The 13,993-nt window shown below is 41.7% G+C and overlaps 1 protein-coding gene across 2 annotated transcripts in view; it reads right to left on the bottom strand.

Moving 5' to 3' along the window:
• Positions 1 to 5,215: 5,215 nt before the first annotated feature.
• ccnf (cyclin F) overlaps positions 5,216 to 13,993 on the bottom strand; it is a 38,386-nt gene continuing 29,608 nt past the window's right edge. The window contains exons 15-17 of one of the 2 annotated variants that reach the window (XM_073060011.1): positions 13,478 to 13,608; positions 12,309 to 12,481; positions 5,216 to 7,451 (exon numbers count right to left, since the gene is read on the bottom strand). In XM_073060011.1, the coding sequence (XP_072916112.1) occupies positions 7,033 to 7,451; positions 12,309 to 12,481; positions 13,478 to 13,608 (723 nt within the window). In that variant the 3' untranslated portion in view covers positions 5,216 to 7,032. Of the gene's footprint in view, positions 7,452 to 7,479; positions 7,824 to 12,308; positions 12,482 to 13,477; positions 13,609 to 13,993 lie in introns of those variants that run through there. The other variant, XM_073060012.1, reaches the window with a different exon arrangement.

Here is a 13,993-nt window from a genome sequence, read left to right as displayed (position 1 = left end):
ATAAAAGATTGGAATGAAGAGTGGCAGATCTGTGGGCAAAAATACCTCATTAATGAGAGAGGTCAGAGGAGAATGGCCAGACTGATTCAAGCTGACAGTAACTCAAATAACCACGTTACAAGAATAGTGCTCAGAAGAGTATCTGTGAATGCACAACACATCAAACCTCGATACAGATGGCTACAGCAGCAGAAGACCATGAACATACACTCAGTTGCCAGTTTATTAGGTACACAAGGTATTGGAGATACAAATCTCACTGGCAACGTAGGCATGAAGGGGAGATGGACAGGCAAGTAAATGGGCAAAAACATAGCAGATGGGTTATAGTATGGGGGAAAATAAGAAAAAATAGAAATGGAGAATACATTTTAGATAATGGGACAGAAAGATATAGAATGAAAATTAATGTACAAAAAGCAACAGGTTAGCAAATAGTACACTGGTCATTATTTGTCAGAGAGATAGCACCAGGATATTGTATACAGGTCTGATTTTCCTGCCCAAAGGAGGAAACACATGACTTGGCCACATGGAATAGAGACAGTGTAGAATCAGAATCTGATTTATTATCACTGACGTTTGCAGTAGTACAGTGTAAGTTATATATTAACATAGAAATTAAATAGGTAGTGCAGCAACAGCAGCTTAAGGGAGGGTAGCGCTAACCTGTAAACTCCTCCTGAACCTGGAGCTGGACAACCTGGTGATTTCAACTCCACATCTGTCCCAATTGTTCTGCTTTCTGAAGGTGAAAGAACTTAGTCCTGTTTCAGTGCCCCAACCCCATCGAGTGTCTGTACAAGAACCACTAGTGCCTCAACCTCCCGGGACTCTATCACTGCCTCCTTGTTTAACTGTCCCTCCCTTGTGCATTTTTCACACTTCTTCAAACCATCCCTCACTAATACTCAACCACCCCTCCCCACAGCCCCAGACACCTGGGGGTGGAGTAGGGAGTGTTGAGGAGGTGATGAGAGGTGAAGGTGGGTTATGAAGGGGAGGGGTTCTGAGGAGGAAGTGTTTAAGGGGAGGTGGTTAGGGTGGATTGAGGGTGCAGGTTGGTCAACTGGGGTCCCTGTGGTGATGATAGGTCAGGGAGGGTGGTTTGAGGGAGGAAAGGAGGACAGGGAGGGAGTGAGTGGATGCAATCAGAAGGGTGCAGAGGGCAGGAGTGACAGATGAAGCTATAGGGGAGGGGGAGATGCATGCAACAGACCAGAGCAGCAGGAGGAAGATAGAAGCATGAAAACACACAGCTTCTTCCCCTCTGCCATCAGATTTCCAAATGGACAACACCTCACTATTTTTATTTCTTCTTGCACTACTTAATTTAAATGTTTATACAAACTTATTGTAATTTATAGTTTGTTATTATGTATTGTAATAAGGATGTAAGTAATAAAGTCAATTCAATAACTACTTGGCCTCCACAGCTGCCTGTGGCAAAGAATTCCACAGATTCACCACTCTCTGGCTAAAGAAATTCCTCCTCATTTCAGTTCTAGATGGATGCCCCTCTATTCTGAGGCTGTGTCCTCTGGTCTTAGACTCTCCCACCATAGAAAACATCTTCTCCACATCCATTCTATCAAGATGTTTCACCATTCAATAGGTTTCAATGAGGTCACCATTATTCTTCTAAATTCGTGAATACAGGCACAGAGCCATCAAACACTCTTCATATGACAAGTCATTCAATCCTGGAATCATTTTCGTGAACCTCCTTTGAACCCTCTCCAGTTTCAGCACATCCTTTCTTAGATAAGGTGCCCAAATCTGCTCACAGCACTCCAAGTGAGACCTCAACAGTGCTTAATAAAGTTTCAACATTGCATCCTTGCTTTTATACTCTAGTCCTCTTGAAATGAATGCCAACATCACATTTGCCTCCATCACCACAGATTGAACCTGCAAATTAACTTTTAGGGAATCTTGCACAAGGACTCTGAAGTCCCTTTGCACCTTTGTGTTTTCTTTCCATTTAGAAAATAGTCAACCCTTTCATTTATTCTACTAAAGTACATGACCACACACTTCCCAACACTGTATTCCATCTGCCACTTCTTTGCCCATTCTCCTAATCTAAGTCCTTCTGTAGCCTCTTTACTTCTTTAAAATTACCTGCCCCTCCACCCATCTTCATATCATCTACAAACTTTGCAACAAAGCCATTAGATCCATCATAACACAAAAAGAATCTGTCCTAATACAGACCCCGAGGAACACCACTAGGCACTGGAAGCCAACTAGAAATGGCCCCCTTATTTCCACTCGCTGCCTCTATCCACGTCTTTATCTTTCCTGTAATGCCAAGGGATTTTATATTAAGCAGCCCCATGTGTGGCAACTTGTCAAAGGCCTTTTGAAAATTCAAGTACACAACATCAACCGATTCTCCTTTAACTATCCTGCTTATTATTTCTTCAAAGAATTCCAACAGATTTGTCAGGCAAGATTTTACCTTGAGAAAACCATGCTGACTATGCCTGTTTAATCATGCACCTTCAAGTACTCTAAAACCATATCCTTAACTTCAACATATTCTGAACCATTGAGGTCAGACTAACTGGCCTATAGTTAGTCTTTCTTCTGCCTCTCCCCCTTTTTGAAGAGTGGACTGACATTTGTAATTTTCCAGTCTTCTGGAACCATTCCAGAATCAGTCTCTTCATATTCTCATTGACAAATTCTAACTCTAAAGACAAACTGTATTTTGGAAGTTATTTTTGTAGGAAAAAATTTAGCTCATTTCTTTGGCTGACGAGGGAAGTAAAGGGCAGTATAAAAGTAAAAGAGAAGTATAACATAGCAAAGATGAGCGGGAAACCGGAGGACTGGGAAGCTTTTAAAGAGCAACAGAAGATAACAAAAAAGGCAATACGCCAAGAAAAAATGAGGTACGAAGGAGAATATAATGGAGGATAGTAAAAGCTTCTTTAGGTATGTGAATAACAAAAAAATAGTTAAGACCAAAATTGGGCCATTGAAGACAGAAATGGGTGAATTTATTATGGGGAACAAGGAAATGGCAGATGGGTTGAACAGGTACCTTGGATCTGTCTTCACTAGGGAAGACACAAACAATCTCCCAGATGTAATAGTGGCCAAAGGAACTAGGGTAGAGGATGAATTGAAGGAAATTTATATTAGGCAAGAAACGGTGTTGGATAGACCGTTGAGTCTGAAGGCTGATAAGTCCACGGGACCTGATGGTCTGCATCCCAGGGTACTTAAAGAGGTGGCTCTAGAAATCATGGATGCATTGGTAATCATTTTCCAATGTTCTATAGATTCAGGAACAGTTCCTGCAGATTGGAGGGTGGCTAATGTTGTCCCACTTTTCAAGAAAGGAGGGAGAGAGAAAACAGGGAATTATAGACTGGTTAGCCTGACGTCAGTGGTGGGAAAGATGCTGGAGTCAATTATAAAAGAGGAAATTACGACACATTTGGATAGCAGTAGAAGGATCAGTCTGAGTCAGCATGGATTTATGAAGGGAAAATCATGCTTGACTAATCTTCTGGAGTTTTTTGAGGATGTAACTATGAAAATGGACAAGGGAGAGCCAGTGGATGTAGTGTACCTGGACTTCCAGAAAGCATCACAGTCTGGCAATGGAGGCTCCAAAGCACAGGATCACAAGAAGCTTAACTCAACCAGCTCCACCATGGATACATCCCTCCCCAACATCAAAGATATCTTCACCATACAGTGCTTCAAGCAGGCGGCATCTGTCACTAAGAACCTAGGCATGCCCTCTTCTTGTTACTACCATCAGAGATGAGATACAGGAGATACACACTCAACAATTCAGGGTCAGCTTCTTTCGCGCCAGCACCAGCTTTTAGAATGGTCCATGAACCCATGACAATAACTCGCTAGTCCTCTTCTCTTGCACTATTTATTCTGTAACTTAGAGTGATTTTACATCTTTGCAACTTTGCATTGTACTGCTGCAGCCTGTCACACAAGTCAGTGATAATAAACATGATTCCAATTCTCATTCTGATTCTGAGAATTTGTCTGATAATGAAGAGATATTAGTGGAGGAGAGAGTATGGGTACGTGCAACATTTTCAGCAGTGAGCGCATGAATTTGCCAAGGCAAATTCCAGCACAGAAGGGATTGAATGATTGATCCCCGAGTACCCCTGGGGTATCTGTAACCAAGGAGAGGGCCTCCACAGCTGGAGACCCTCTGCCTATGGCTGGATGGAGTCAGTATGGACAAACAAAATACGATAGATGTAGGAATGTAAGAACAGGAAGGCAGATTACTATCCAAATGGAGACAAGTTAGGAAAAGGGGAAGTACAACGAGATCTAGGTGTTCTTGTACATCAGTCAATGAAAGCAAGCATGCAGGTACAGCAGGCATTGAAGAAAGCTAATGGCATGCTGGCTTTTGTAACAAGAGGAATTGAGTATAGGAGTAAAGAGGTCCTTCTGCAGCTGTACAGGGCCCTGGTGAGACCCCACCTGGAGTATTGTGTGCAGTTTTGGTCTCCAAATTTGAGGAAGGACATTCTTGCTATTGAGGGAGTGCAGCGTAGGTTCACAAGGTTAATTCCCGGAATGGCGGGACTGTCATATGTTGAAATATTGGAGCGACTGGGCTTGTATACACTGGAATTTAGAAGGATGAGAGGGGATCTGATTGAAACATCTAAGATTATTAAGGGATTGGACACACTGGAGGCAGGAAGCATGTTCCCGCTGATGGGTGAGTCCAGCACTAGAGGCCACAGTTTAAGAATAAGGGGTAGGCCATTTAGAACAGAGATGCGGAAAAACTTTTTCACCCAGAGGGTGTTGGATATGTGGAATGCTCTGCCCCAGAAGGCAGTGGAGGCCAAGTCTCTGGATGTGTTCAAGAGAGAATTAGATAGAGCTCTTATAGATAGCGGGGTCAAGGGATACGGGGAGAGGGCAGGAACGGGGTACTGATTGTGTACGATCAGCCATGATCACAGTGAATGGCGGTGCTGGCTAGAAGGGCCGAATGGTCTACTCCTGCACCTACTGTCTATTGTCCATTGTTTCCTTTATCCTAGTGGTGTTCTTATTGCTCCCTATCCAGAACTACAGGATGTGGATTACAATGTGACAAACAAATTGATTACTTAGCTCAGTAGGAATCAAATTAAACCACAATGAAAACAATGAAATCACAGTGATTGTTGTAAATACACAGACCATCACATCAGTTAACCACTTTGTAAAATATACCTTTACTTGTAACACTGCATGTAAGGTGAACAGGTAGGCTTGCCAAAAAAAATGTAACAAACACTGACATTCACACATACTCAAGATGAAATATGTAGATTTAAGCAACAGGGGTTCCACAGATGTAGTAAATTCAAGTAACACTTGTAAGATTTTGACACTTTGCCAGAATCAAAAGTTTACCAGGTTTGACAGATGCATTTTGTGTCAAGTCTGGTGTTTCTGGACCTAGAGTTTCTGCAACTAAAAGATTGTTAACAAAATTGACATTTAAAAACAAATAAGGAAACATTAAGCTCAAGGCGGAGCATAATTCCACATTGATTCAATATAAAAGATAACAATATTTTATTCACTAACCAAAAAGCTCAATAATTGTAATTTTCCCCACAGAACCACTTGAAATTCCAAAGTGCCAACACACATTTTCTACATCCAGACTCCTTATGTTAAAAAGAGTGAGATCCACAAAGCAGTCATTTAATTTTTTTTTTACAAAAATACATTGAATTTCATTTATAACAAAAACTAAGAAATGAAATGCATTTCAAATGTACTCAGTTGTCAACATAATCAAAAGTTTAAAAAAACACTGAGGTTGGTTATACGCTTGCTTGTTTTCTGGGGCCAATTGCCCATCAAGTGTTATTTTTTTCTCCACGATTTAAGCTATACATTTTTGTTAGCAATATGCTCCCTGAATAATGTTCTACTACAACACATTATTGTGCTGTAACTTTCATTTTCACAGTTTGCCGATATTCCAATTTTTGCAGTGATTATTTGCTGTCCATCTATAGCTTCGGCACAAACACACAGTAGGCTCCCATTTGATTAGTCTGCACACTTTTACATGCAAGTTTCTAGCACAGGCTCCCACCACACCTCACATTGACAGAAACACAGTCAAGAAAAGCACTAAACTGACCATTTCCAAACATACACTGTACAAACAGAACTTGCTCAGCATCAATTGCTAGCCCCAGCACTGTGGGGAAATATAATCCAGTTACAAGTCTAATCACCCTTGAATCAATGCATTGAATGGTTTTGTCAAACAGCTGTACACACAGTGTAACATCAAACAGAATGACGTTTAGTTTTAGTGTTGAACAGCTAGTGGTGACTCTCAAGTCTCCTAACATTGTCATTTCTCTTTAAAGGCAGTGGCAACTAACAAAGTGCAATTTTGGTGCTATGAACCAAGAAATGGCAGCATTGACAGACAGGTTTTAGAAGGTTTGCACAATGCAGGTACTAGCCTTTTACAGGGACATTTGCCATTGAAGACAAATGGAAACCAAATCATTGCCCAAACAGCCCCAAAGCCATACAGAACACCCGAATGTTAAATATAACAAACAAGATACTTATTGAGAGTTTACCTGTTGAAGTGTCAGGCTTTATGGCCAATACTTTAGTACCCTTGATACGACCGGGCGTTTGAGAAAGATGCACTTTGTACCAAATTATATAATCCTAAACTGTTTAATACTCAAGTGTAATGTTGGGCTGTAACCTGTAAACCAGACAAAACCGATACAAGTGTTTAAATGTCATGTTCCCAGTGTAACAGGGATGTAAACAGTAGCCTTAGCACCATTTCCAAAGCGTCACCAACAAGGAGGATCGAGTACAAAGTAAACGCCATCCCCAAGTTGTTATTGTAAAACATTTAGGACCACAATTCAGCACAGTTCATTCCCCTTTAGTTCTGAACTTGCTCAAATCTCACAACATAGTGCAGAACCAATACTTCAAGACCAAATTCATTCCAATTGAAAAGAAATTCATTTTCGTTTAGACACTCAACTCCAAGTCAGAATCATCTTTGTCATGTTCTGCACCATTCTTGCGTTTGATGGGCCTTCTACGAGAGGGTGGCAACAGTTGCCTAGAGCCTTCAGCTTCTGATTCATGGACCAGGTGGAAGCGTTGTGTACTACAGGAGGAAGGAGTTGGTTCAATGCACTCCACTGCAGGAGACAGTCTTGAGATAGATGGTAATGATTGTTGAGGGTCTGACGAGGAGGGGCTTTCGCTGGTCACAGACAAGTATCCTGAGCTGAGCTCCCCCTGCAGATCTTGGGATTCACTCACTTTATGTCTGTGTGACGCTGGCAGTAGCTGGTCATCCATCAGGCTATACTCCAAACTCTCCTCACTTGTTGCTTCATAATTCTCACTGGCTGTAGCTGGGTCTTCCAGTCCAGCAATAGCTACAAGAGATTATTAATTGAACATTGTAGACCAGCTGGTTAACTGCTTACAAAAAACATTGAATACAAGGAGAGGAAATATGAAGCTGAAGCTGCAGTGGGTTCTCACAGCAATAGTGGCGTTAACAGATTTAAATCATGCAGAGTACACACACAGAATCCAAGGTGCCACTGAAACCTTAATTTAAAAACACACAGATCATGCATGAAAGCATGAATTTAACAGAAGGTTTCATGATGCACAACGACGTTCTTTGCAAAGGGCTGAAGATGGCTATGTGTCTGATGTAGTCCATGTGGATTTTAGCAAAGTTTTTGACAAGTCCTCAAATGGTGGGCTGGTCTAAGCAAAAGCCCAGGGGATCCAAAACACTGTGGCAAAGGCAGGAAAAAACACATAATGGATGATGAGTGCATTGTGGCCTGAAGATTTTTACCTGTGATGTTGTTGGGTATCTGTGCCTGGTCCTTTTTTCTGTAACACAGCAAACAAATTTGACCCAAATCTCAGGGGCTAGGGCACCTTGGAGAACATTGCACACAAACAACTTTGTGTGGCTACAGAGCAAAAAGTTATAGACAGGTGACAGATATTGATGATCTGGTGAGTTGGGCAAAGAAAAGAAGAAATTGAAAAGTAGGGAACTGTGTGAGGTGCAACAGGGCAACAAAATGGTCAATAAATGATGTGGAGGAACAGATTGGTAAAGTTAGCAATAAGGGGTAGGGGTTTACTTTCCCTAATGGTAGCAATCCCAGTAGAGATACAGAATGAAAACAACTCTCCATACAACACTAACTACAGCTCTGGTCGCCACACCACATGAAGAGAAAACTGGAGTGAGTGTGTAGAGAGATTTAGGGATTTGCTAGTTCTGACAAAATAAGTACAGAGAAAGACTTGATTTGCTGTGTTGTTCATGTTCTTTGGAACAGCAGCATCACAGAGGATTGCAGACATACACCTCATCAGATTCCACTCGGGAAACATGAGGGATGTTGAGGCTGAAGTCATGGAAAAGGAAGCATCGGTAAGTTACAGGCAAAAGACCATAAACCATAGGAGCAGAATTAGGCCATTTGACGTATTGAGTCTGTTCCACCATTCCATCACAACTGATTTATTATCCCTCACAACCCCATTTTCCTACCTTCTCCCTGTAACCTTTGACGCTCTGACGAATCAAGAACCTATCAACCTCCACTTTAAATATACCCAATGACTTAGCCTTCACAGCTATCCATGGCAATAAATTCCAGATTCACTACCATTTAGCTAAAGAAATTCCTCCTCATCTCTGTTGCAAATGGATGTCCCTCTATTCTGAGGCTGTGCCCTCTGGTCCTAGACTCCCTCACCATTGGAAACATCCTCTCCTTATTCACTCTATCTAGGTCTTTCGACATTTGATATGTTTTAAGTGGGATCGTGTGAATCCCAGGTGTACAGGGAATGCAGGAGAGCACTCAGGAAGGAAGTTAGGAGGAGAAAGGGGCAGAGAAGATCAAGGAAAATCCAAAGTAAGTTCATGTATACAAGGGGAAAAAAGTAAATAGTGAGAGAATAGAGCTCTCAAAGACCTTTGTGTGAAGTACAGGAGTTGGGTGAGATCCTCAATAAACAGTTCTCAGTTTTTACCATGAAGCACATGAAGACTACAGAGCTTAAGATAATAAATGGGCAAGTCTGCATTACAGCCTCCTCAGGGGTACTGTATGTCTGAAATCACAAGACGACAGATCTAGGGCCTGATCAAGTAAATGCAGCAACACGGAGAAGCTAGAAAGAATTTTTATTTTTTTTTATGTCCCTTCGAGCCACTCTGCACTAGCAACCCGACAAATACAATTAACCCAAGCCTAATCACGGGACAACTTACAATGACCAATTAACCTACCCAGAGGGAAACCGGAATGCCTGGAAAAAGCCCACACATTCCACAGGGAGGACGTATAGAGACATACAGAATGGCATCAGAATTGAACTCTGAACTCCGGAACAACCCAAGCAGTAATATTGTTGCACTAACCACTATGCTATCATGGCTTCAGTTTCTGTGTAAAAAGGCACTTCTCAGAGCCCTTCAAGTTGTGGGAGTCCTCACTGGGACAGATGCATCATTATTAATGACAGGTAAAGTACTGGAAGACTAGAGTATGGTCAATGTTGTGTCTATATTTTAGGATCACCAAGAAAAAACAGGGAACTTTCGATCAGTAAGTCAAACATGTCAGAATCAGGTTTATTATCACTGGTATGTGTCGTGAAATTTATTAACTTAGCAGCAGCAGGTCATGATAATATTTAGAGAAAAGAATCAATTATAGTAAGCACATATATCTATATCGAATAGATTAAAAATAGTTCACAAACAGAAATAATATATATTAAAAGTGAGGCAGTGTTAATGGGTTCAATGTCCATTTATGAATCATATGACATTATGCCTGAATCACTGATTGTATTCCTTCAGGGTTTCCTGACGGTAACAATGAGAAGAGGGCATGCACTGGGTGTTCGGGGTCCTTAATAATGGAAGTTGCCTTTCTGAGGCACCGCACCTTGAAGATGTCTTGTACTTATGGAGGCTAGTACCCAAGATGGAGCTGACTAATTTTACGACTTTCTGTAGCTTCTTTTGGTCCTGTGTAGTAGCAACCCCCACACCCATGGACCAGAGATGCAACCTGTCAGAATGTTCTCCACGGTTTCTATAGAAGTTTGAGTGTTTTAGTTAACAAACTAGATCTCTTCAAACTCCTAATGAAATATAGCTGCTGTCTTACCTTCTTTATAGTTGCATTGATATGTTGGGACCAGGTTAGATCCTCAGATCTTGACATCCAGGAACTTGAAATTGCTCACTCTCTCCATTTCTGATCCCTCCATGAGGATTGGTTCGTGTTCCCTCATCTTACCCTCCCTGAAGTCCACTATCAGCTTTCATCTTACTGATGCTGAGTGCTAGGTTGTTGCTGTGACACCATAGAACTAGCTGGTATCTCTTGCTCCTATATGCCCTCTCATCTTCAGCTGAGAGTCTACTGACAATGGTTGTATTATCACTAAATTTATAGATGTCATTTGAGCTTTACTTAGCCACACAGTCACGGGTATAGAGGGAGTAGAGCAGTGGGCTATGCACACACCCCTGAGGTGCACCAGTGTTGATCATCAGTGAGGAGGAGATATTATCACCAATCATCACAGACTGTGGTCTTTCAATTAGGAAGCCGAGGATCCAATTGCAGAGGGAGGTACAGAGGACCAGGTTCTGTAACTCATTAATCAGGATTATGGGAATGATGGTGTTAAATGCTGAGCTATTGTCAATAAACAGCATCCTGACAGGTGTTTGTATTGTCCAGGTGATCCAAGGCAGTGTGAGGAGCCATTGAGATTGTGTCTGCTGTAGACCTTTTGTGGCAACAGGCAAATTACAGTGGGTCCAGGTCCTTGCTGAGGCAGGAATTCATTCTAGCCATGACCAACCTCTCAAAGCATTTCATCACCATAGATGTGAGTGCTACTGGTAAGTAAGACAAGTTACTAGAAAGGTAAGATATACAAGCATTTGGAAAGGTGCATCTTGGGATGGAAGATCACATCCCAAGAATATGATTGAGTCTTTTGAAGTAGTAACTGAGAAGGTTGATGAGGTTGGGAGGTAAATCAGAAAGGCCTCTGATAAGGTTCTGCACAGTGGGCTGCACTGGAAGGTTAGATCAGATGAGATCCAGGGAGATTTGAGTAACTGGAAACACAATTGGTCTGAAGGCAAGAAGCAGAAGGTGATGGTGGAAGACTGTTTCTTATACCGGAGACCTCTGACTAGCGGAGTTCTCTAGGGCTGGTGCTGGCATCTGTATCAATGATATGAATTGATTTGAGCTTGGTTTGCAAGATTGCAGATGATAATAAAATGGGTGGAATTGCTGATCTTGAAGATGGTTATTGATATTTGTAGAGAGATATTGATCAGCTGAATAAATGGGCCAACAAATAGCAAATGGAGTTTAATTTGGATGTTAAGTGTGTTCAGGCCACATATGGTAGGGAGAGGTATTGCACTTTGAAAAGACAAACAAGGGCTCTGGGGAGTGTTGTAGAATAGTGGACACTGAAAATGGAGTCACAGGTAAACAGGGTGAAGGTGGCTTCTGGCATGCTGAACTTCATTAGTCAGAACACAGAGTACAGAAGCTGGGATGTTATGTTACAGTTGTACAAGACATTGGTAAGGTTGCAATGTGTTCAGTTTTGGAAGGAAGGTGCCATTAGATATGAAAGATGGCATTAAGCTGGAAGGAGTACAGAGGAGATTATTGCTGGGACATGAGGGACTGAGTTATTGATAGAGGTTGGGCAGGTTGGAACATTTGTCATTTAAGCAATTTTTAAAAAATATATAGTATATTAAATTATGAGGGGCATAGACACAGTCTTTTTCCCAGTGTTGGGGAATCAAGAACCAGAGCCACAAGTTTACGGTAATAGGAATCCGAGAGGCAACGTTTTCACCCAGGTGGTGGTCAATATATGAAATGAGCTGCCAGAAGAAGAGGCTGAGGCAGGTACATGATCAAATGGGACTTGATTAGGTGGGAATCCTGGTTGGTGTGGATGACTAGATGACTGAAGGGGCTCTTTCCACGTTGTATTACTGTCATTGTGGGGAAAAGAACATTTGATGCTCACAGCAACCTCGTGCCTCAGTCAGACTGAAGCTCAGAGGTACTGGATAGAAATAACCACTCACAAAGGGTAGTCATTAGCAAAGATTGTGTGGTTCTAAAAGTAATTTACTAAACATATTGATGTTTCTATTGTCAAGGATGTAATATTAATGAACTTACTGTCAACATGTTTGCCTCCTTCACTCTCCTGGTCTCCTTCATATCCAGTGCTGGACAAGTCTAAACTCAGATCCAGGAAGTCGCCCAGGAAGGTGTCCTCATGATTAGATAACTCAACAATAGGAGTTGCCACAAAGTTGCCTCTGTCTTCTCGAAAACTATCTTCTCTTCGTCTAAACAAAGGGAAGAAAATTCTCAGGCAAGCCAGCAACAGAAACACGTTCAAAGCAAACATCACAGTTACTAAAAGGTTTTCTCATCCGAGAGGTTGAATGGACTGCACAAAATAATGTAGAACTGGCAAGTTCAAGCATTGCCGTAGAAAGACACGTTTAATTATAGGTTGGAATTTTGCTTGACCTCTTCCCACCACCACTCTGAGTACAAGTACAAGCTGGCATGAAAAACTGCCATGCCAAGTGGAAGTCTGACTTAGTGCTGATATGGTTTAAAAGGATGAGTTCAGGAAATCTGATATTTGAGCAGGTTCTGTAGTGAATTTAAAACCTACTGCTCAGCAGTTCCCGCTGCACTGTGAAACAAAAGACAACCTTTGCTCAAGGTGGAAACTTGGACAGTGTGTTGCAACAGGGTCCTCTACTCATACAACTCTCCTACAAATGATACAAGGACAGATCCTTGGAATAGATGATAACAGCAGAGTAACTCGAGGATCAAGGCGCCACAGAACATAAAAAATTCAAGCAGTTAATCTGTGTACAAACACATGGAAGTTAGTTCAAGGTAGTACAAATCTGTGGTAGGTGGACAAGGATCAGGATGGTTAAGGAGGCTGAAGGGAACGGCAGGGGTGACAGACATGTATTCATTGAGTTAGCCAGCAACAGTGAAAATAGTCTCACATTACTATATTGTTGTATTCTATCTTATTATGACTAGGACACCATCTAGTTAATTAAGTCCTTACCAGTTCTCGGAGAAATCGCAGTCTTCCACTTATGCATTTCTCTACAACATATTCTTTCTTTTGGATGTACTCTAATTTCCCTTTAATTCTCTCATCATTTGTTACCAATGAACCCAATGGCCAATGTATCCTTGGGAAGAGTGACAAAAACCAGAAGTACACAGGTACCATGCACTTCTTGCTGGGAGGAACTGCTTGTTAAAGACCAAGCTCTCTAGTTAAGGCTTACAACAATACTTACCGTTTAGTTTTGTTGCCTGAAGGAGATGTCAAAAAAGTCTGGATCTCAGGATTGGTGTGAACATTCAGAGGCAAAGGTTCACTTTCCTCTTTAATCCCCAGCAGATTGCACAATTCATTGTAATCCATCACCTACATTGACCACAGATATTGAGTTAATAGAAAGCATTGCAACAGCCACTCTTCCAAAGTTACAGCCACCCTCAACCTTCACCAGATTCCCTAAAGGTTGTTATAAACACTACCACCACTGGCTATAAGCTTCCACTACCTGTTAAATGCTCTCAAAGGTGTGCATCTCAAAAAACCTCTGACAACCAAGTCCAGCTTCTGGCCTTCATGTGTGGCTTAGCTACAAAGTCCAGGGGAGCCATTTCCACTAGCAGAAGGGGCAAAGACTGATTACTGGCACCTAAAAACCAGTCACTTTTGGGCAGATGGGGCTTGTCAGTTGTGGGTGGCAGCTCATCTATGAGAAGGAAAATTCTAATCTCAAACCTTCACCAGCTTCTGAGTA

The sequence above is a fragment of the Hemitrygon akajei genome, chromosome 11 (genome assembly GCF_048418815.1).
Source record: "Hemitrygon akajei chromosome 11, sHemAka1.3, whole genome shotgun sequence".
Taxonomy (NCBI): Eukaryota; Metazoa; Chordata; class Chondrichthyes; order Myliobatiformes; family Dasyatidae; genus Hemitrygon; species Hemitrygon akajei.
Note: the sequence above shows the minus strand (reverse complement) of the source record. Positions and strands in the feature narration are given on the sequence as shown.